We start from the raw sequence: 25268 nt of genomic DNA on the forward strand, positions 1-25268 counted from the left end.
GCTAAGATTCCTGAAAACAATTTCCCTTTTCTGGTTAAATGAGTTGTAATTTTATTCCCATCATTTGCAACTTTAAAAGGATTAAAAATGTAACAGAGCTCCCCTTAAGTAAGTTGAATTGTACTATTTTATTCCAATATGATAGTTGTGTATAACTCCCCCCCCCCCCTTCTGCTTTCTCCCTAAACACACACATCGATCGGCATGACCTGCTGGCAGGATGTGATGGAGCCTGCTAACCAACTGGTGAACTGCTCTGGACGCCCTAACTGCCAGCCACCAGAAGCTGCCTCTGAATAATAATGAGAGGCATCCTTGGATGAATGCTGCTGAAGATTACATGTGATGCGTATAATGTAATGTGGGATGATTTTGTTATCTTCCTTGTTCCTCCTACATTGCTCAATGCACCAGTCAAAATACCAGTTAAAAAGATTACAGAATGAGTTAACAGAAATCTGAATTCTTTCTAAGTCCAGAAAAAAAAAAGGTTATATATTCTAGCAGTAATAATTTGAAGATAAAACATGCATGTAGCCTAAATGGAGTGTTTATTAATGATTTAGTGTTATCTTAAGCTTATTTAGCTATCTTGTAAGGAATTTCATTACCAAAGTCCTTTACTGCCCCAAATTATCAAGAAGGTTTTAATTATGAAAATAAACCTTTAGCATTATAAAAGACCTCTTTTATGTGTTATTTTGTGTTTACTTGAAGATTTCTTCTTTAAATATATACTGATTATACTGGTGATATATTAGCAAGAGATACACACTCATTAATGTATTAAGAGGTGACATGCCAATTAGTGTCACAGACTTTTTATCTGGGTGTTTAATAATAAAATTCTCTAACAGAAAGTGCTTACATTGGCTTGATACTGTTCCAGAATCACATGACCTGGAAACTCTGGTTCTGGAATAGTTGCAAATCGCCGAATAACAACTAACAGTGTTTCAAGGCCAGAAAGACGGAGCTGGTCACTGTGGTCTGTGGCAGCCATAAAAGCCATGCGAATTAAGTCAGCAAGATGTAGCACCAAAAAGTCATCTAGAAGATTAAAAAATATGTATTACTAAGAAAAAGAATATGCTGAAACTAAGATTTGTTAAGTGATCATTTTTCCTCCTTTTAATTTCATAACCTAGACTTTCTTTTAAGTACTTTTGCTTTGATTTACAGTTTTACTGTTTGTTAAATCAAGCTGGATTTACTGCACCACTGCAAATACTCATACACAAAAAACTATCCCAAAGCAAATAACTATACAGCTATTCAAAAACCAGTGTCAGAATTAGCATCCTTTAAAAGAGTGCTAAAGGTACCTTCAATAAAAATTTTGTTCGGACTTTCTGATAAAAGCACATTAGAGGGTACTTAGGAGACCTTGGGGTTTGATGAATTAGGCGGTAATGTAATCACCATCTTCACGTCGAGTTGAAGCTAAAAGACTTAGTGTATCTTAAAAAAAAAGTTTTACAAGGCTTTTTATATGGACTACATTATCTTATTTTTGCATGTCTTTCCACACATACAAATGATGGGAGCATAAAAAATATTTCTACCTATCAAGTTTATAAATGAGAATTCCTTTCATCCCTACAACATATTCTTTGGTGTAATTCTACTGGGGAGAGACATAGACAATCATTTAACATTGTTTCAACAATAAAATGTTTATAGGTGCAACTAACCTTTATCTAAAAAATATTTGAGACTAATTCAAAGAAGTATACTAGTTATAGGTCACAATGAAGAAACCAATTCATCTTAGTTAAGTGCCAATTACAATTTTAATTGGGAGGACAGGAATCAGTAAGCATCTATAATATACTAATTTTATGCCTATCAATACAGTGCTCATCACAAATAAGAGACTCAATAAGTGCCTGCTTGAACAATCATCAGAACAGAAATACCTAATTCATACTTTCAGACTGGCAATAACAGTATTTTGCTTTATGACTCTTTTGTTAGGTAAAGAATATTTCCAAGGCACTTAGATATGAGCATTCTGTCTTTGAACATATGTGCTTAAGTGAATTAAAAAAATCAGACATCAAACTATAAACCCACACATCTTCAGGTTAAAAAAACAACAACAACTGAACAAAAAAAGGTCAAAATGGTTCTTACAAGTAGGTTTACTTTACACTGAGATAGGCTTCCAAGCAATATCCGTAAAACCAAAATAATCTATAAGCAAACCTGCTTTAGGTAACAATTCAGAAAATAAAATTAGTAAAATAAATTATGGGAACTAGCTAACACACATACCACTTTTCAAGAACATGACTATTCTCTATAAACTTAATACATCACATATGTCCACTAAACAAAAGTGAATGCCAGTTTAAGAAGGTTAATCATTAAAAATGTATATCAACATTAAAAATATACTATAGGCAGACAGCATTTCTATGTATACCATTTGGTCTTTTCATTATTATGCCACTTACTTCTTGAATCCCTTTTTCTCATTTCTTGTGCTAAAGCAATGTCAAAATGTGCGCTGTGTGCATTCTCACACTGGTTAATTATCCTACAGACACATTCAGCAGCAAAGACTCGTGTTGCCCATCGGGGATTGGTAAAAGGATGAAGTCTGCCATCATTTTTGGTGGTCAGAACAGAAGCATCATCCCCTTTATCTCCTTCCTCTTCTTGCATTGTATCCACACAAGTTACAGTTGTAAAATCTTTAATCAAGGGAGAATACACATAATTACAATCAGTTGGAAGATATGTTTATGTAGGAACATAAATGACTTCAAATTCAGAGTAGAATTACTGCTGATCAATCACACACCTTTTAACAATGTAAGATAATCATGTCTAATAATTACTGATAACAGCGGTACCTAAAGAAATGGTATAAGAGCTGTTTTAGGTCCAAATGACAAAGTTTTAAATTCAAAGTGAAAAACTGAACACAATACTAGAAAAACTATCAATCCTCTCTATGTAGATGGATATACTTAAGGAAGCTCAAAATTCCCTAGTAGGGAGTGTGGTGGATTGTACTAGAGATGTTGTTTTAACACTGGGGCATTGAATGAATTTAAGAAAGTTTCTAAACCCACCGAAAATGTCTACAAATATTTTTCTAAGATAGACCCATTGCTGTAATTACAGTCTCAAATTGTCCTGATGGTCAGAGTCTCTAAGTAGTGAATTATTTCCTCTTGATATCAGACTCTGTTAATTTATTAACTGTTAAACTTGATTTAAAATGGAACTAATGCTATAAAACAAACCAATTTGTTTTCCTTAAATTATCTTGTATGTCCCAAATAAAATTATGGCAAAGCCCTTTTTCTTTTAAAGTCCTTGTAAGTTCTTAGTGGGGACAGAAGAGGAACATTAAAGGAAAACATACAGAGCATAATGGTTGAAAGAGCAGGTATACATCACTGGGAAAGAAAAATACCAACAAGAATCGAGGTAGACAGAGAAGAGTGTAAAAAATAATGCCAGGACTTTGATGGTAGCCTTCTTCCTTTCATGTAACTCAGAGACCAGAGCTACATTAAATTGTCAGGCTTAAGTAACTGAGTTGAGAGCTACTGAAGTACAATAAAAAGTTAGATTTTAAAAGTCATGCGGACTAAGGTTCGAATCCATATGTGTGTGTCTTTGGGAAAATTACTTAACCTTTCCAAGTCTTTTCTCTTGTATAAGATAGAATAATACTGCCTACTCAGGTAAAGATAAAATATGTACAGTACCTGGAACAGAACTGGTTTCTATGTTCTTTCTTCCTCATTTATTTTCTCTCTTACTCCAAGGATATAAATTTTAAAGACTCTAAAACACTTTCTCACTAATAATTATCTTTTACTAGCTAAGGCATTAAGAAAATAACACTATTTTCTATCACTACTTGAAATGAACATTATTAAGAGTGGAGAAACTGGTTTGCTTAAAATGTCGTTACTTTTGGTGAGCTTTCTATTAAGTTTATTTGAAGTAATCCCTCAAATATTTCTTATATGTATGAAAATAAATGATGAGGCTACTGTAAGTTAGGCCATCCCTTTTATAGTATAACTTTTTGTTTATTTTTTTATATAGGAAAGTCATAGTAGAAATCGTAAGAGGAAAAAAAGTAAGCTTTAAGTGTTAAACACTAGCACTAGAAACTTCATTTAAAGAAAGTAACAAGCAATTATGATCCAAATATTCAGACTGATGACTTGCCACTGGCAAACAATGTTACATACGGCTTTTATGTTCAGTTTTATCATTTCAGCTGGTAATCATCAGTACTTACCAGCTGATGCAGCCAGTACATCTTTACAAAGCTTTAACCAAAAGGAGAGTTTATCCACTGCCATAGATGTGAGCATATGATTTAAAGTCTCTTTGATATCATGGCATAATCTCTGATCTGTCTCTTTGTCAAGCAAGGTCAATAATGCCCCTTCAAGGCCCACTTCTCTGATGTTAGCATCTGACAAGAAGAAAATCAATGATCTAAGTAATACAGAAAACAAAACTGCCATATGAGAAGCACATACATTCAGTAGTTATTAAAATATTACATGTAAATATATTCTAAAGAACTAGTCCAAATACTGCACCTCAACCTGAGGTCTATTTTAGTTCACAGTTACAGTATTATTCTATAACATAATAATAATAATTGCACAGTTATTTTTTATACAATATCATTGAAAGGCAAATCTTTATTAAGAGTAACTAGTATGTTTTCCTTATATTAAGTAAACATTTTAACCAAATTACCATTCAATACTTACAAAAAATTTATACAATATTTCTTGGTATGATTATTTTCTCTTCTCTTTAAAGTTAATTCAAGAAAATAATCATAATTAAGCTTTCCTTATGCTGGTATAAATGCCTTAAATTTATTAACATGAGAGTAAAACTCAGACAGAAAACAACAACTATTGTATGGAGAGCAGTGTTCAATTACTACAACTAAAATACACTATTAAATTAGTATAAATTACTACACAATATTCCCACTGCAAAGTAATATATCATTTCACAGAAGAAATATAAGCCTCGACCTAGCCATCTATTTCCTCTAATTCTGGAAATGTCCAAAGAACAAATACATTTTCCTTTGAAGACTTAACTCCTTTGGCATTTATGAAAGAATTTAGTTTCTAAAGATTATGCTACCATTAGACTGTTTCAAAGAGGAATTATCTTTTACAGATCAGAAGTAGGCGGTAGGGATGTTTCTGATTAGGAGTCTAAAAGTCAGAAGAGCCCAATGTAATGTGTGAGTCATGACTGGATCCTAAATTTAGGTGGGGGTGAGAAGGATAGGAAGGAGTCATAAAGGACATTTTTTGGAAAATGGGAAATTTGTGTGAGGACCGCACGTTTCATGAAGCTACCAAATTAATGCTGATTTGATTAGGTGTGGAAATAATGTGTGGTCACGTAAGGAGAATGTCTTTCTTGAAAAATGCAAACAAGCATTTAGGGGTGAACCATCATGACGTCTGCAACCTGCTTTCAGATGGTTTGGCAAAAGGTCTGTGTGTGTATATCAAGAGAGAGGTAAGATGAGTGTCCTAAAGATACCAAGTAGGAGAATCTGTGTGTTTATTGCACAGTTCAACTTTTCCATGGGCTTGAAAAATTACAAAAATTTAAAAAGGAATTATATGAGTTCTTTACTATAACTTTACTCATACAGCTAATTCAGCAATTATGTACCAGTATATTTACATAATAAAAGCCTAAAGCAACAATCAGATAATTTCAGCAGTAAATGTAAGTTAAAGCTCACTTTGGGGAGACTACCAAACACGGTTAGAAGATTAACACTTCTCTGGTTAAGGGAGATGATCACAGAATAGTTTTCAAACAATTTCTGCAACTTATTTAATGATTACTATACCAATTCAGCAATGCTGATAAACTCAAGTCAGAGCAAAGATTTTAATATAATAATAAAACTGTAATTTAAAGAGTACAGCATGATAGTAAAACACATCATGGATCCGAGAGCTTTAGATATTGGAAAGCTTTGTGAAGTCTGAGACCTTCTAAAAGAGCGATAAAGCACTTTGGAAACTACACACTTTTAAAGTGTAAGATATGATCCTTACTGTTTTTGTAGGCTGTTTGAATTTAAATGCCTATTTGTGTTACTCACATAATTTTAAAATGAAGGGATATACTTAAAACAAATCTTACTGGCTAAGAAATCCTTTTATTGAGCTCTAAAATGCAGAAGGTGTACAAAAACCCTTTAACCTGAAGCACACTCATCTATGAGAAATTTTATTAAATGAGATTTGGGGGTGGGGGAAGGAAGGCACATATGATAAATGACCTCAGGACTCAATCCAATTTCAATTGATTACTGTGAAAAAATTCATTCTAAACCAATGGCTCTCAAACTTCAATACACATTAACTCAGGGATTGTAGAAACATAAGTAACAGATGGCCAGGCTCTACTCCCAGATTTCTGGATTAGCAGATCTGGGATAGGGCCCAATTATTTGCATTTCTAACAAGTTCCCAGCTGAGATGGATGTTGCTGGGCAAGGAGGGGCCTACATTTGAGAACCATTACTCTAAACCAGTAACTTCACTGGCTAGAATGGTAATAACTGTTACTAACTGTTACTACTACTATCACTTGTAGCAGGTTTAAGGCATCAGATATTAACTTTTAAATTTCGTTTTAAAAACTCATGTTTATACAAAAGATTTAAGATTAAAACAATCGTTTGGCTGGAGATAATACAGATAAAAAGAGTTACCTGGAGTCAACTCTTCTCTGCTATCCTTAACAAGCATAACAGCGTGTTCTGAAACTTCAGCTGCTTCTCTCTGAACAAGCTGACGTAAACAAGCCAGTACTGCTCGTCTCAGTAACAAATAGGGACTGCAAAGATTCACCTGAAAAATACCATTTTGGAAATGAAAGAGCTGACATTCTTGGTGGCATTCACCAAATCTAACAGATATTCACTGGACCCTTCCTGATTCCATCCGCCCATTATTGGGCTGGTCACAATTTATTAAATACACAGAAACTTCTTCAATTATCCTAGCACATATTTTGTATTATATAACTTAGAAATAGCTTAAGGAGTAATACATATACTTGATTATGCAATATCCATAAACAAATCCAAGCAAAAGCCTCTTGACAGTGTTAGAAGACACAAAATTTGTATGAGTAAAATAGTTTTGAGAGACAAAAGAGATACAATTGAGAAAGAATTTACTTGCAGCTTATATATTTGTGCTCATGCAACAAATATAATGTTTTATGAATCTCGAAGTAGAAATTTATATAAATCCATATAAGCACTATAGTTTACTAGTCAAAATGGAGGCTCTGGGATCAAACTGTCTCAGTTTGAGTTCCAGATTCATGACTTACTAGCTGTGTGACCTTGGGCAAGTTATTTAACCTCTCTGTGCCTTAGTTTCCCCATTTGTTATATGGAGATAACACTACCTCCATCTCACAGGGCTGTTGTGAAGTCAACACAGAGAAACATGCAAAAGTGCTTAGTATAGTACCTGGCAAATAGTAAGCACTCAATAAATGTTAGTTATTGTTAATGCAGCCTGTATCAGTAGTGGTGTATTCAGATGCCATACACAGTAAGTAAACACATTTTCAAATAAAGGCAGAAAGAGTTTTACTCAGAAAACATATTCACCAAAAATGCTCTCTGGGGACAAATATTATAGATAGCAAATTTTATTTATGTATATCTACTTTTATATGGATATCCATATATGTACATAGGCATGTAAATATCTTCTAGGTATAGAATATTTCTGCTCATAATGACAGACTCAATACATAGTCTTTTTACTTATAAGTATTTAAACACTGTAAATCTCAACAGGTTGTGTCTACCTACAGTAAATGATGATTGGTATACCTTAAATGAGCAATTAAAACAAGTCAAAGGTTTCTGGATACAAATCCTTAACACAGTCATTTCATAAGTAAAATAAAGCCTAGAGATTCTGAAATTTATTTTGTTCTAACTATGAAAATAAAGACCAGTTTGGTGTGGTTTGTGACAATAAATATGTGTCTCATAGTAGTGATTTTCCAAGCAAAATTTGAGAAGTAATGGCTTAATTCTCACAAGTGCTCTAGATCTATTTGGGATCTATGATTTATGTGGGAAAAATAGGACTGAAGTCGTGAGTTTGTTGAAATGAGCAGAGGAAAAATTCTGAGGAAATGAGTAGGCAGTGGCAGCTGATTTTCGATATAGAAGATACATACAAAGTGAGCTAAATCCTTAATTTTATCAGAAGCTAAGAGACAAAAAGTTTGTGAATATATCATCAGTGAAACATGGATGAGAACTGCTTTACAAATACGTGCTCTTAAACTCTCAAGCCATATCATGAACTCAAAAGTGGGAAGAGAGGAATGCCATTCACAAAGTCTCAAAGTCTTGTCAGCCTAGTCATGTTTAAGATTTATGCTGTTAGAAACTAGTACACAGGATAACAAAGAAGTTAAAATGTAAAAAGATTAACTTTAATCATGCCCACGATTATGACTATATTTAACAACAGTAATCAAAAAAGCACTCTACAAGACAATTTTAAAGAACAGTTAATGAATCTACTAGTTATTTTAACTGGAGTTTTACAAGCATATAATACAAGGCAGGTGAAGCATTTATTCAGGCTGGTCAAACAATCTTTCAGAAAAAGCATGCTCAAAAGTACTCTTTACTTGTGTGGTAGAAAAAAATACTGAAGGCTGTCACACAAAGCAAAACAGGATGCTTAATATCTCCATGTCATTCTCCAGCATTTATATTGGGAAGAGGAATAGAGTGGATGAAGGCGGACAAACCAAGCAGGCAAAATACAGAAATTAAATCAAATTATAATTACAATTCCTTTCTGAAATGAACATATTAAATCAAAATGATGCAAAATTTAGTGCAAGGAGTGAGTGCACCAGCTGGAGAAGGTTAGGGAGGATTTGTTTACATTGGTATTAAATAAACACCATGTAACATGCTACACACACTAGACTTTGCATTAATGGTTAGCTTAAACAAAGAGATGCAGAGGAAAACAAGAATGTCTACAACCAAAAAAAACAACACAAAGAAACAGCACTGCAAACCTCAAAAAAAGTTAGGAATCAAGGGTCAGGGACCTACCAACACAGAATTATCCAACAAGATCTCCTGCACAAAAACAAATGACAGACCAGTCATGACAAAACCAAAAGATAAATACTAGGATGACTTTGACAACAGTCAGCTAAGCATTAAAATATAAATGTTGATAGAGCTATCATTCATATTAGCCTAGCTTCAGCTTTAAAAATATGACATATATACTTCATTTTGCAACTTAAAATGAGTTGAGCTAAGATACTAGAAACAATCAACTCAAGATATAGAGATACAAAATATACAATAATTTCAAAATGCACATTTGAGTAATAAGGTTTTCCTTTGGAATCTCTCACTAAGCCTCAGTAACAAAACCAGATCAAGCAGACACGAGTGTGGGAAGAGTGATGTGGATCACACTCATAGGAACAGGTGTCCAGCAAGGGACAAAGTTAACGGTTTACCTCATCACAAGTTAATTATAGATTTTTTACTTTTAGAAGCCAAGTTTTAAAACTGAGAGTAGTCAGAATTGCTAGTGCAGCTAAGGCCAGTTCAGAATGGAAGTTAAACAACACGCAGTCAGAAGAAAACCCTTTACAGTAAGATTCTTTCCTAATGATGAAATGTATTCTGAATATTCAGGGAGTTTCAATTAATATGAAAATACTTCATGTTAAATAATTAAATTCTATGGAGAAAATAAAACCTGATCATAAAGTTGTTAATAGGAAAGCAAAAGCAATTTCCTTACTATAGGGAATATTCTAAAATATAATTAATCCAACCTAATAAATTTAGAATAAAAGCTTTACTAACCAAAATATTAAGACACAAAATTAAGACACTATATAGTTTTAGCAATTTCTGAATATAATTTCTGTATAGGAAAGAAACATTTTACAGCTTAATTATTATGAGTAACATGAATAAGATTTGTAACTGTTACTTCTGACTTTCTCAGTTGCTCTGAATGTACCTAAAAGAAAAATCTGAGAAATTTCTTTATATGTAACCTTTCTCAGGGAAAAGAAAAAAGTAACAAATTTGATCAGATCTAATTCAGGATGAATTATTACTCTTACTCTTTATTTCTCAATAAACTTTACTTGATAAATGAATTCATGCATCAGTTAAAGAGGAAATTTTGAAAGGCTACTAACAGAAAATTTCTACTATGATTCAAGAAGGAAAAATGGCAGGGTTATATTTAAATGGAGAGTAGAAAGCTAGATCAATTTCAAAGAGGTGGATTTTTTTCAATTATTGGTTTTGGCAATGGTTTGGCAATATAAAGAGCAATTTTCCCAGGGAAAAGTCATTGATAAAGTTCTTTTCCAGTAAGTGCTCTTTTCTCTAATGCATGTTTAACCCAGACTGGAATCAAAGTTTCTGTCAGAAAAGTTAGTCACATTCTCTCTTAAAGAGTCTTACATAGCTATGATTATGAAAATCAGTATAAAGATTAATATAATTCTATGTTTAACTTATATGTTAAAGAAAATAAAGACAATTACTATTTACTGAGTGGTTATTAAGTGCTGGGAACAGGGGCCTTTACAGGCGACATCCTGTGTAATCCATGTGTTTCACTAACAAGACAGCTGAGCCTGGAGGAGGGTATGGGAGGTTCCTAAGGCCACAGAGCTAGGAGGGGGCAGAGCTGAGATAAGAGTTATTCAAAACTACAAAGTCAGTATTGGGGGGGAGGGTACAGCTCAGTGATAAGAGTGTATGCCTAGCATGCACGAGGTCCTGGGTTCAATCCCCAAACCCTCCATTACATAAATAAATAAATAAACAAACCTAATTTCCCCCTCCCCCCAAAAAACAAAGTCAGTATGAAATAACGGAATGAAGACTGCACAAGGAGTTCAGAAATCGGGACTCTAGATTCAGAGCTACTACTACCTAGATATGTCACTCTGGGCAAACTATTTCACTTTTCAGTCTGTAGTTTATCTTTTTATTGAGGAGACTGATTTTAATGATGTCTGAGGTTCTTCTAAGGCCTAAAATGCCGCATATTTTGTCTTAAGCTTGAAAATGAAAGGTCTGTCTAAAGTAATAATTCTCAACTGTCTCCTTACCAAAGGGAGTGTGCTGTGAACATTGTAGGGGCAGAAAAAGTTGAAAAGCAACAGTGTCAAGTTTTAACTCCAAATGTAACTCAACTTTTTCAGTCCAGATAGAAACTGGTGATGCTTAAGGTAAACCTTAAAACCTCTGACGATTATGAACCACCTCACCAGAACTTTTTGTTGACTGCCTCCACTTTTCTACATTCATTAGACATACTATGAGAACCCAGACATTGATGCATATTTTTCTAGAATATTAAGCAAAAATGTTATTTGCTGATCTGGGATGAAAATAACTTAATATGTAATAAACTTGGAATAGAGAAAGAAGGGAAAAAAAGACATTACCACGTATGTTTTCCCACGTCCTACAGCATTTATACAATGCCTGGGACATTAGTACTCCATATGTGTTTACTGATTAATGAATAAACATGCCAAATATTAAGTTCAACATTAGTGGGAGATAAATAAATCAATATACGAGAGGTTTAAGATGTTGCCTCCACACCGCAAAATGACTAGAACTGAGGGAAAATAGCTATTGTACACAATCTAGAGAATAATTAAAATAAATCTAAGTTTCCAATAAAAGAAACTAAGGACTCATTTATAATTTTATACTCACACAGAGGCAGCTGACCAGGCTAGACAAGTTGACATGTCGTGGAGCAAACATATGAAGCTGCTGAAGGCAAGAGATGGCCTGAGCTTGGACAAGGCAGTCTGGGTTATCCTGCATCACCGCACAACCCAACAGACAGGAAGTCCTTAAGGTAGAAACTGAAGTACTGTTACCTAAAATCAAAGGAGAAAGCTCTTAATAATTGGCCTGTAAAATCATGACTCTTCAAACATACATTATTGGGCTTAAAAATCTTTTTTTCCCCAGTTTTAAACTTAAGGATCTGTGAAGTAAACTTCTTCTACAATAGTAAGGATAATCCAGGTGATAGATTTTAAGACTATTATTCTTAGTCTGAAAGGTTTATGGCAACACAGATCATTAGGGAAAGAACCCAAGACTATCTGCAGGTTATACCAAGTTTCCATGAAAAGTAGAATTAGAAATTTCTAATAAACTTCACCCTGCTTATCTTAGCTGGGAGTTGCTTTCATATATTAAAATCATATTCTTTGCATTGGAACAGATCAGACTGAGTTTCTAGACTTAGTCATTTATATCTTAAAAGAGTTAAGAGTTCTTTGAACTATTCCAGCTCATATCTGTCATTTTAATTAAGGGAAGCATTTTTAGGACGTATCTATTCTTTCTAAATATGATACTCCTTGTCTTTTCAAGGTAAGAGAAATCAGACTGATTGGCATTTATTTTTAACAAAGTGTGCCAATCACAAGGGCTTTTAAACTTTTTTTTATTTGACAGAGAAGGAAACTAAAGCTCCAGAGACATAAGGATTTTTCCAAAGTCACCCAACTGAGCAGTGATGAAGCTTAGATTAAATTTCCTAGTTTCTATGTTTTTTTCTATTATGTCATCATCCAGGAGTCAAAGTCTTCACAAGACTGTTCTTAACATTTTGCCCATATATTTGAAAAAAACGTTCTGCTAAACTTCACTTTACTGAGAAGTATTTGAGTCAATAATAGGAAATGAATTCATTTTTATGTGTATATTTTTACATAAAACATCACAAAAGCAGTTATGCATACCTTGTAGCTCCGGACCCAAGGCAGTAATAAGGGCATTCAAACAGCGACCAAGACTTTGGTGAACTTCAGCATGAGTAGGAGGCACATTTAACAACAACATTATGATAAGAGAAAGGGTTGGTTCCACATGTGTATGATAGAGTGGGCCAGCAGAATCAATTATCAATGACAGAGAATGCAGTGCCCAGGTCTGTGAAGATAGAAAAAAACAATTTAAAATGTTACAGCAGCATTAAGAAACATAAAACACAATGAATTGTTCTTTTGTTGAAGCAAGTGATAAAGTAACAGCAAAGGAAAGTATTTGTGTGCTATTACTAACTTGGAGAGAGAAATGGAGAACTTCGGGATTTTAAGAAAATTCTTCTCTTTAAATATCCAGTAAAAAAACCGGAGAGGCAATTGCCTAATTTAGAATAGCAATTTAGATATATCTCAGCACGAAGAATTCCAAGTCAGTGTCTGATTCTTTAGCTAATAGCTTGAACTAAATCTAGTTTGTTGAAAACTGTTTATTGTTTAATCTATATAGAGAATAAAACGTCAAGTTTTTTATAAGATTCAATAGCATCTACAACCACATGGAATAATTACAATCTCTTGAACACAGTGTTGAAGACAGCCAGACATACAGAAGTATATAGCATGTGAATTCACTGATATAAAGTATAAAGGCAGGCAAAACTAAGATACGCAGCTGGAAATTAGGATAGTGGTTATCCTTGGTGGGACGGGTAGAAACTAGAAGAGAATGTAAAGAGAGCCGTTTGGGGCACTGATAATGTTGTTTCTTGATCTAAGTGCTGGTTGCATGGTGTATTCAGTTTATATACTTTATTCACAGAGATGCACACTTCAGACAGGTGCCCTTTTATAAATATATAGAAGTAAATATATTTGTAAAATAAATATAAATACTTTATAAGTAAATACATATTTATATATTAAACAAACAAAATGCTTTGAGCCAAATCTGGCCTACCATCTAATTTCAGAAATAAAGTTTTATTGAAACACAGTCATGCTCACTTGTTTACATATTATTTATGACTGCTTTCCTGCTACAGTGGCAGAACTGAGGAGCTGACAGAGACTGTATGACATATAAAGCCTAAATAATTTACTATATGGCCCTTTATAAAATAAGTTTGGCAATTCTGATTTAATGTAAGACTAGCCATACACTGATAAGCACTCAGGTTGGATGATGGGTGTACTAGGTTCTCTACAGCATACACTCCACATTTGTGTATGCTTGGACTTTCTATAACAAGGAGAATATAAAAAGTCCTCCTTTTAGTAAATCAACTAAGAAAGTTTTACCTCTCTTATCAACGGATATGTAAGGAAAGTTTACAGTATTTTAAATGATACAAAAATGAACTCCCATTAGGTGAGAGACAGCAGCCATCAAGAAGAGACCAATCTGATGACACTGGACACTACGGAAAGAACAATTTAATCAACAAGAAAGGTATTCAATATAAAAGTCTGTGTGATCACAACTGATTTCTTGAAGGGGAGGAGGAGAAATATAATAAACAGAAGCAAAAAGTACTGTATTAAAACAACAATGAAAGCATGGAACACCTTATAAATCAACTTAGTCAAGTACTAGATGATGTTTAAAAACTATTAGTAATACAGTAATTCAAAGAATGGAAGCTAACTGTGAACTAGGGATACTGAAGCTTGACAAGAAGGTGGTTAAACTGGATCTCAGGATACCAGAAAATCTGGATTATCAGACAGGAACAGAAAGGGAGAGGGGCAATAGGAAAAATATAAGTGCAGATATGAGAATGACATGTGTGGGAGTAAAGTGGATAGACCATCTTAGAAGGCCATTACTTTGGGGTAATAACAGAGAAAGTTTCTGGGTCCGCTGATGGGACTTGAATGAGAAGTTGACTTAAAAAGCAACAAGCAGTTTCCTCAGCTTTTCATTTGGGAAGAGGCAAGATGAAAATCTTTAAGGAAAACATTTTTGGCTTCATATATAGGGAGAGTTGAAAAGAAAAAAATCTAGAAATAAAGTGGCCAGTTAGGAAGCCACTACAGTCATTAGGACACGGAAGGTGGACAGAGATTTAATAAGGGTATTAAAAGAGCAGGAAGGGTAATAATCATTCAAGATTTAATCAGGAGAATGATGATTTTTTAAAAAACTGAAGTACAGTTGATGAACAACATTATATAAGTTACAGATGTACAATGTAGTGATTCACAATTTTTAAAGGTTTTACTCCATTTTATAGTTATTACAGAATATTGGCTATATTCCCTAAATTGAACAACATATACTTGTAGCTTATTTTATACATAAGTTTGTACTCTTAATAGGAGAATGATGATTTTGACAGAAATGGGTAAAATATGTATAATAATATGGTAAAGTGGTTGAAAACATAGGTTTAGACTCCATGACTTATGTTCCTCACCTGATCCAATGATACATTAGTTTTTTTTAGCAGTTAGCAAGTTACTTAGCTTCTGTAAGCCTCAGTTTTCTTTCTGTATAGTGGGAATATACACTACAGATTACTGTGAGGATTAAATATGTAATTATGTTTAGAAGACTGTAATACAATGCCTGGTACATTAAGCTCTCCAAAATTCTAAATGTTATTATTAAGATGGAAGGAAGATCCATTTTCAAAAAATGATACTAAGTTTGACATTAGACACTGAGTACTAGATGATGTTAAAAAAAACTATTTGTAATATGGTAAGTCAAAGAATGGAAACTAACCATGGATTAGGGATGCTGAAGTTGGTAAGAAGGTAGTTAAATCGGATCTAAGAATACTAGAAAATTTGGATTATCAGATAGGAATAAAAAAGGGACAAGAGCAATAGGAAAATTATGAAGTAAAGATAGTGAGATTTGAATGTTAAATATCTACCAAGGTTAACAATGGCTTTGATTTTATTAAGGAGGGAGAATTATTCACAAATTAGTAACAGTCAATCAAAACATAATCTGCATTATCTACAAATCATGAACCTCAAGGAAGGGGTACTTACCTGCACATCAGGAGAAGTGCTGTCCTGGGACAAAGTATAAAGGATTCCAACACAAGAATTCAAATGCTGAGAAGAACTTATTCCTCCTAAATACCTATATAGGGATGCCAAGGCCAATGAATGTCCTGTTCTGGTGACTGCATCCCTTGCTGATTTCAGCCTGTGATTACAGAAATAAAAATAAATGATAATCACTGAAACAAAATCAATGCATGTACACCATCAGGCAAATTTTCTGTATGAACAGTTGCAAAATTCAGAAACATATTTACTGTTAACTGATAAAAAATATTAGGAAATAACATGAAAGATACCTTGAAAAGAAAAAATTTTAAATAAAAATGTCTTTATATTATTAATCATTATTTAAATATAAAAAATTTCAACATCTCTCAGAGATATATACACACTGAATTTATATGGCAGGAATTATTATTACTCTATCACTGAGTTACACTGAAAAACTCTCGTTGCTGAAATATTCTAATTTCATATAAAGAGAGTTCCAACTCAAGAACTTTGATCCAAAAATTAAATACCGTAAGAGAACTTATTATTTATTAGGAGTTCCCTTATGCATTATATACTAATTCAAGCACTTTACATTTTGTCCTTTAGTCCTCCCAATAATTTGAGATTCATGCTATTATCAGTTCCTTTTTACAGATGAGGAAACCAAAATGACTTAGTCATTTTAGCCAAAGTAACTCTTATAAAGCAAACTATTAAATCAGAGTGCTGGGATTTGAACCAAGTCAATATTCTGACTCTAGACTTTGAGCTGATAACCAATTCAAGACACACATATTTAGCAGACTAGAAGGTCAAAATGTCACCTTCATTACTACCACCGCTAGTAATAAGCTCTACAAATGTGTAACTAACGTAACCATGAACTTTATTTGTGGTTGTTTTATACCATGTTTTCATACTATTTTCATATGTATTATCTCATTTACCTCAACATTCTGAGTAGGCAGGCAATATTAATAACTTTCTGTTTGAAATAGAGGAAAGCTGGTTGAGAGGATTAAGTAAGCTGCTCATGGTTCCAACGCTGGTCGAGATGAAAAAACACTTTGTCTCCTGCTCTGCAGCCTACAGCCTTTACTTTTTCCAGTAGATTGTTCTTACTGCCTATCATCTGTATTTTACATGAGAAAACTCCATGAGCTTCTTACTCCCTGAGTCCACTGCTGGCCTGTTACATCACTCACCTAGATAGTGATCTTTCTTATAAAAAATGAAAGCCAAAGTACTAGTAATAGTTTTATGTTCCAAGACAACCAGGCTGAGGGTGGGGGCTGGGGGTGGTTCTTTATTTTAAAGAATCCACATTTCTCAATTACTTAAAGTTAATGATCAGAATTAAGTTTCACTAGTTCTAACAAACCAACAAGCTATACCCAGTTTTGACACATAGTCCATGAGTATTAAACACGCAATTCACTTACTTGTCAAAGCTAACTTGAGCTAACGCAGCTGTAAAAGCTCCATCATCAACCACTTGGGCTAATCTAGCCCATGCCTCTGCAGCTGCACACCTCAAGAGAGGGCTGGGGCCTTCTAAAGCTCCCATCACTAATGCTAGGGCAGGTCTTCTTATTTCTTCTGGACCCAAATTTCCTTTCGAGCCAGCCACATACTGAAATATGTAGAAAGAATCCAAAGTTACAATTGTAGTAAATTCTCTTACCCAGTTTGGAATGTATATTCTGGTTAACACTTGGCGATTACTACTTAAAAAAAAAAAATCAGAACTCAAAAACCCACTGAACACAAACATAATTTGATTTTCTCAAAGTACTTTAGAATTGTAAAACTCCAGGCAAAGAGTATAGTGATCAATTATCACTGTAGTATATATACGTGTATGTTCAGAAGATTAATAGGAATTTCCATAAACAAAATGACCAGTGAAGCCTATTATTTTTTACTTAGAAACAATAAGCCATAAAAAAAAAAAAAAAAAAAAGAAAAAGAAACAATAAGCCAGATTTGGTCCACAGGCCGTAGTCTGCCAATCCCAGGTCTAGGATGTTAGGCTCTAAGCCAGGATTATAGGTTTGATTTCTGACTAACAAGTTTTACATGGAGAAAAAATAAAAGGTAGATTACAAATCCTGAAACATTAAGATAAATGGGGGAAAAACAAAAAAGCAAAAGCCCTTTAAAAGTATCTTCCTCCAACCTACTTAGTTGGCCATATATTAGGGAAAAAAACAACCAAACATCTAAATTTTTAAAACCTTAAATTACCTTCAAGAAACTAGAAACTGAAGAAACAACATGTAACTGAACTACTTGCTGGCGAGCTCCTTTTGTGTGCTTTACACTGTCCAAAAGCTGTTCCAATATAAGGCGCCTAAAAATCAGAAACAAGATTTAAAGGTAAAGTAAGGCAAAGGGCAGTACTGAGTATCTGCTGCTAATATGTTTTGTTGCATTTTGTTGGAACTCCTAAAATGGGATAAACTACTGCCAAATATACTGAAGCATTTTAGGAAACGAAAATATATCCCAACTAATACAAACATATCTTGATTATGTGTCATTCTGATAGTGGGAGAGAAGCATTATTTTGTGGGATTAACAAGCGTATCACTTAATAAAGATTTACCTGGGCAAATTCAGCTATTTCAGCAAGTATTTTCTAAACAAAGGATATTTTAAAAGTTACTTGTATCAACATTTTTGTTCTTAATAACAGGACTTACTGGATTCAAATATATTGCTTCATTTTAAAGGTAGCATTGAAAGTAGCACAGCCCTTTGAACCCCAACTATACTTTAAAAATGTACTTGGGATCATATTATATAAAACAGTTTTTACTCTTGTTTTTCTCATTCAACAATACCTCTTCAGCACTTTTCAACTCATTTTTACTTTCAGATAATTTTCATGAAGCCAAATTTTACTATACACGTACTATAATGCATTCAACCATTCTCCTACCAGTAGAGAGTAATTTTCTAATTTTCACAATTTTAACTATGCACATATACATTACTTTTGGCCTGAGGTTGAATGTGTCCATTAGGTATTTACATAGCTTCAGTGAATTGTTTTTTTACGTCCTTACAGCACAAAGCTTTTAAATCCATACGTAACCATGGAATAAACCACCCCATTTTCCCCACCAATATCTCCAATGTTTAAAAACATTGTCTCCAAGCTCTGAACTTCCTTTTACCCCCTCCTCTCCCTTTAAATCAGGGAAACTGAAGTAATGCTTAAGATAACTTTTTTCGGTTGTGACTATATTGATGGCAGGCATAGGACCTTATAATTTATCTTCATCTCTCTAGTATCTGGGTTTGGCGTGTATTTGGCAGTCAAATGTGCTTGCTAAACAATCATAAGGGACAAATGCATCTGGTGAGTGAAAACAGCACGACTGGCTGAAGATGGCATAAGGTATTTATTCAACTCTAATGTACTTCCAGTAGTATCTCTGAGCCCTTAACTAAATCCCTACCACTCTGCTGAGGTCACAAGGTCTAATTACAGTCCTGCTCCAAATGACAATTCTGTTACCAAAGCAGAATAGATATCAAAACAGAATAAAATATCCAACTGTGGAAGAAGTTAAATTAGAAAAAATGGAAGGTGTAAGGCGATGTGTGTATGAGTATGGGAAAGCAATATATAAAATCAATTCACAGACTATAATAAACATGGTGAATCACTAAGAACTTTGGGAAAATCAGAATAACTCTTAAGTACTTTATTTAAATATTTATTTCCTTATTTTAAGGTTAATTCTGTTCATCATAATGAATTTGAAAAACTCAGGCACAGGAAAGAAAAATAAAATTCACTCATAATCCCACCATCTAGAAAGAGCCACACCACTAACATTTTGGCATCTTTGTTCTAGTCTCACCCCCCAACCCCGCTCCCACCCCAGGTATATGGATATCATTTTTAGAAAACTGGGGGATTATAGCGTATATACTTTGTTAATAACTCTTTTTTATTTCCTAAACATTAAACTCACCTTACTTACTATTGTACTGAAATAATTTTAAGTAGCTATTAGTATTAAACAGTCTGGCAATACTTCATTTAACCAATTTCCTAGTTCAGGACATTTAGGCCATTTCTAATTTTTATTATAAATAAATGTTACATAAAAACTTTTCTGGCTGTTTTTTCCAAGACCATATTTAAGTTATTTTGTTTCAAGAATATACTGATGCCCAAATTGCCAGAAAAACTAAGGACAACCATATGGTCAGGTTTATGGATTTAAAACCTAAAACATCATTATTAGATCATATCCTAATCACTTGTTATAATGGAACTATATCACGCTGAAAGTACTAAAAATACTTCCATTGAGTTTGAGAATTTTGTTACTGTGTAATAAAATTTGACCTGTCCTATTTTCTTGCCCACATTTATGGGCCAAAGACTATACAAATGAAATAAAAACATAGTTTTTATGAGAAATAGCAAAGATATAAAATTTGAAAATACTGATTTACCTTGTACCCTCAGAGAGGGTGTATAATGTGAAAATTTTTAGTACTGAGAACTGTAAATATGTTTTTCCTCTCTCTCCACCAACTCACAATCTACATTATTTTACAGCATTTATAGCAGTGGTTCTCAACCCCAGCTGCACACAAGAATCACCTAAGAAGTTTTAAAAACTTTGCCCAACACAGTATGCATACCATTTCTATTAAATCAGAATCTATGTTTTAAAAAGTTGTCCGAATGATTGCAATGTATAGTCATGGGTGGAACAACCTTCAGGTGAACTAAGCAATTCATTATTTGCAAAATATACCTAAAAGTAATCATGAAAAATACATGCACAAGATCAGTAATAACTTATTTTCCATATAAAATACCTTGATTTTCTAGAACTTTCAACATTTTAGCGCTTTAAAATTACCAATGCAAAGTTATCTTATTCTGACATAACTGATTCAGTTTAATCTCTAAGTGCATAAATAAAATATGAAAAACTTATTTCCAATCTTAGGGCAATCTCATGTTATAGAAGACTTTCTTTTAAACTGCTTAAACATGAAGCTAACCACAATAATAATGAAATGCTTTCAAGTATTAACTTGTTAAATATACATACTTTGATTAAGACCTTTCTTCTCTAGAAATGCAAGTCTATGGCCCAAAGAAGAAGGGTCTGCCATTTTAAACAACTACCATGCGTGGGATAACAGGAAATTAGAAACTTACCTTTCCTATCTTTCCTGTGTTGCTCTAATGACACCCATTGGAAACTGGTGAGAGTTGCTTATGATCCACTTTCTGAATCTGGGATCCTGCTAGACTACTTCCTTTAAAACTACAGTCTACTATTTTTATTCAGTTAGAATCCAAACAGAGTATGTTTTACTTTACCAGGTCTCAACTTTTTAATTAGAACAAACAAAACCTCTTCTCCCTTGAACATTCTACATATTATTTTTATTAAGGTGAGGTAAAAACAAACTTGGCACATTTTAAAGTTCATTAAACTTTAGACAGTAGAAATAAGAAACCACTTCCTTCAAACTATAATTGGGCAGTAAATAAAAGAAAAGAAAAAACAAACCTCTAGGAGAGTAATAAAATCAATTCTTTAAAAGGAAAGTTTTTAAGTATACTTTTCTTTTTCACTTTTTCTCTTAGACCTATCAAAAAAGAGTTTAGTGAAGCCATTTAAGAACATGCTTATTTATTTTTTTCCTTAAAAAATTATTTTATTTAATTTGGGGGGAGAAGTAATTAAGTTTATTTATTAACTGAAGTACTGGGGATCGAACTAAGGACCTCATGCAGGCTAAGCATGAGCTCCACCACTGAGCTATAGCCTCCCCCCAGAATACACTTAATGTGAATCTTTTGCCCACAAGGCCACCCTTGTTTCATCTACTGTAGTTACTGCTGTATTAATCCAAATTAATTATTTTAAATTAACTGTACACTCTACATAATACTACAGTTACGGACTAGTTCAAATCTCATTTTCTCCATCAATTCTTTGAATATTACAGACCACTGTAATTCTCAACTGATCTTTTAGTGCTATAGCACTCTTTTGTAATTTAGTCACAGATCATCTTAAATATCTTAAAACCGTAATTTTCTATAGTTACAGTTTATATAGTGAGCTATAGGCTGCAAATAAATTTGGGGAAAACATCTTTTGAAATTAAAGATCTGAAAAGGCATCTCAAAGTATGTGTACACCGTATGATACTGAGAAAATACTGCTATGATTTTAAATAAAATGACATGAAGCTACTAAAGAGCAATATAAATGTTACTCATTTTTCTATCCACTGAAAATAAAAAATGATATAAAAGCTATAATCTAGTCAAACACACTGTTGCTGGTCTAGCATGAAAGAGAGAACAGACATGAATGAATGAGGATAGTTAATCATTTGTAAATTATTAACCAGCATAGCCCATGGAAGAGATCCACTTCCATTTAGCATCTCAGATGAAAACAGAATTTCCTGGATACTGGCTATAAGTAGTGTTTGTTGTTCCCCAAGAAAGGTATTACCACATTACTGACAGAGACTTATTCTCAGGGGTGGGATGGGGGGACGGGAAGGTACAGCTCAGTGGTAGAGTGTGTGTTTAGTATGCACGAGGCCCTGAGCTCAATCCCAGTACCTCGAGTTAAAAAAAATTAAATAGGCAGGAGGATATAGCTCAAGTGGTAGAGCACAAGCTTACCATACAAAAGGTCCTGGGTTCAATCCCCAGTACCTCCTCTAAAAATAAATAAGTAAATCTAACTACCTTCACCCACCAATAAAAATAAATAAAAATATATAAAAGAAAAATTTTAAAAATAAAATAAAAATAAATAAACCCAATTATTTAAAAAAAAGAAAGAAAGAAACATATTCTTGATGAGAAATCATTAGCAGCCTTTGCTTTTTAAAAACCAAACTTCATTTTTACTGAATCAAATCCACAAAAGTGACGATGATCAGTTTTAATCTAATTTGTGAAATCCAATAAACTGAAGACTAACCCCTGGACCTATAATGGCTTGACAATGCCTCCAAGGTATGAAAGTCTGAGACCTGTCTAAGCAGATAACCAGTGTCTTTCATTCTTACCACTAGCTCATAAATCATTGATCTTGTGTCATTGAGTTTTTCATTTGTATCTTCAGTTAGATGAGAAGCTAATGTGGGAACTGCATTGTATTCATAATAGTGTTTAGCAGGTTTCTGTTTAATCTAATCACCAACTCAATTACTTATTAAATAACTAGCCAGGTGAATAATTAAACAAGAGCCTTTCATCTCACCTTCATCCGTCATCTATAAGAAATCTTTTATATTAACGAGAACTTCAGACATTTTCTTACCCACTGGTTCAGTATTACGCATTCATTGAACCAATTACCAATCCTGAAATGTTATATTTCAGGAAACATTTCAGGATACGTGAACTATTTAGAAGCCAATTACTGATGGTTTACCTTTGAGCTTCTCCCACATGAGCACATACAACTCCAAAGAGCTTGACTGCAGAGCTAATTACTGACAGTGTTGGAGGTAAGGGCTTGGGCACCGAATCTCCCTCTACATCTTTCTCAAAAATGGAATAAGGGTCATACTCGAGACTTCCACAAGCAATACCATTACCAAGTAGGAGCTAAAAGAAAAAAAAAAAGTATATGTAAGGTTTTAAAACCACTGTTCACAGACTGAACCTAAGAGTTACTGAAAAATGCTCATACCTGTTCTTCAATAAATCTATGGTCAGTCTCTTGTAGCAAAGGACTTAATATTAGAAGATCATCCTGATGACAGAGGGGTGGAAGTAAAAATGTGGATGCTGCCACCTGTATGTCAGGAGCAGTCAAGTCAGCAGCCAACTCTTTGAGGATAGGGCAGAGGTTTCCTGTTGAGTCAGAGAAAAAGAGCAGTTAGCAATTTAGTGGTAGCAGTTAACTGGTTAGAAAATGGGGTTAAAAAGGCCCAGGCTGAGTTAATCTACACATCAGCTAACTTTAATTTATCACGAAGATTATATATCCCGTCCTTGAAAAATGCCCTACCAACAAATGGCTCAACTATGTGCTGCTGGTCACAAGGATAAAAAAATACTGAAAAGACATCTTAAAGTTTGTGTGTGTGTGTACTTTATGATACTGAATAAATAATACTACAATAGTAGTATGACATTAAATAGAATGACATGACAAGAACACACAAAGAGGACTAGATACAAAAGCAGATAAAGTAGGCATTAAAAGCATTATGATACCCCAACTCCCCAGCACCCCAGTGTATGACTGTCACTCATCCTGACCAGCTGGATTAACCTTGTCTCACCTACATCCCCACCCATTATCTCACCATGCCCATATTATTTTGAAGCAATCCCTAGAAAGCACAGCATTTCATCTACAAATATTTTATCACGTATCACTAAAGTTAAGAACATTTTAAATGATCCTATTATCATAATTCCATGTTTTAAAAACCACTAAACATCAAGTACCCATTCAGTGCTCAAATCTTCAACTGCCTCATAAATGCCTGTTTTTGTTTGCTTTTTTGTTTGAATCCAGATCTAAGTGAAGTCTACGCATTGTACCTAGTTGATATACCTTGTCTCTTTCAATCTAAAGTTCTTCCCTCTACTTCTACTTCCCCTCTGTAATTTATTTGAAAAAATGAAGTTATTTGTTCTATAGATACTTCTACAGTCTGGATTTCTTATGATTACACCCTAGGGTCTTTAATTTGTTCTTCTATCGTCTTTATTTGTGTGTGTGTGTAAATTGGAACTTGGATGAATCCTCTAGAGAGGACTCATGTTTTTGCTTGTTTGTGTTTTGGAGGGCAAGCTAGTTCACGGGTAGCACTGTGATCTTCCATAAGACTTGAGACAACGTACGGCTGTCTCCCTTACATAAACATTTTGAAAAATTGTTCCATTTATCACACTGACCTAAATTATCATTTCAAAGATATTTATCCTAATTCCTGATGGACTAGCAATAGAAATTTTTATCCACCTAAAGCATAAAGGCTTTTTGCCAGTTTGTAACTTAAGTGCTTTAGGAATGAGTAAATCACCTTAGAAAAACATTCACTTTTGTGTTTCTTTGAGCAACAGCATCAGGATAAAATGAAGACTTGGATGATGTCTACTTATCAGAAGTGACAGGATGAGTTAGGAAGGGTTCACCTGCCATTATTTTCTGCATCATAAGTAGCAGTAAGAATAGTAACAACAAATAGTTACTGAGGATATAATATATGACAATAAATGTCCTAAAAACTTTACATATTGTTTTCATAACCACTTCATGAGATCCAGTTAGTACTGTTATTTTATAGGTAAAGAAACAGGAGCAGAGAGTTTGCTAATTGCC

The 25268-nt window shown here is 33.7% G+C and overlaps 1 protein-coding gene and 1 long non-coding RNA gene across 10 annotated transcripts in view; one reads left to right on the plus strand and one right to left on the minus strand.

The window, feature by feature from the left end:
- The window catches only part of LOC105094184 (uncharacterized), a 59041-nt gene extending 58235 nt beyond the window's left edge, over positions 1-806 (plus strand). The window contains exon 6 of one of the 5 annotated variants that reach the window (XR_010380925.1): positions 220-806. This is a non-coding gene — a long non-coding RNA (uncharacterized LOC105094184). The remainder of the gene's footprint in view (positions 1-219) is intronic. The other 4 variants (XR_010380924.1, XR_010380926.1, XR_004137298.2 and 1 more) reach the window with 4 other exon arrangements.
- HEATR5A (HEAT repeat containing 5A) overlaps positions 1-25268 on the minus strand; it is an 87691-nt gene that overhangs the window by 19692 nt on the left and 42731 nt on the right. For 4 of the 5 annotated variants that reach the window (XM_064485875.1, XM_031453541.2, XM_064485874.1 and 1 more), the window contains 12 exons: positions 23622-23785; positions 23361-23536; positions 18154-18259; positions 17349-17539; positions 15895-16054; positions 12868-13057; positions 11822-11991; positions 9155-9181; positions 6755-6893; positions 4274-4453; positions 2460-2699; positions 869-1050 (listed from right to left, as the gene is read on the minus strand). In XM_064485875.1, the coding sequence (XP_064341945.1) occupies positions 869-1050; positions 2460-2699; positions 4274-4453; positions 6755-6893; positions 9155-9181; positions 11822-11991; positions 12868-13057; positions 15895-16054; positions 17349-17539; positions 18154-18259; positions 23361-23536; positions 23622-23785 (1925 nt within the window). The remainder of the gene's footprint in view (positions 1-868; positions 1051-2459; positions 2700-4273; positions 4454-6754; positions 6894-9154; positions 9182-11821; positions 11992-12867; positions 13058-15894; positions 16055-17348; positions 17540-18153; positions 18260-23360; positions 23537-23621; positions 23786-25268) is intronic. The other variant, XM_031453543.2, reaches the window with a different exon arrangement.

The sequence above is a fragment of the Camelus dromedarius genome, chromosome 5, assembly GCF_036321535.1.
Source record: "Camelus dromedarius isolate mCamDro1 chromosome 5, mCamDro1.pat, whole genome shotgun sequence".
In the NCBI taxonomy this organism is placed as follows: domain Eukaryota; kingdom Metazoa; phylum Chordata; class Mammalia; order Artiodactyla; family Camelidae; genus Camelus; species Camelus dromedarius.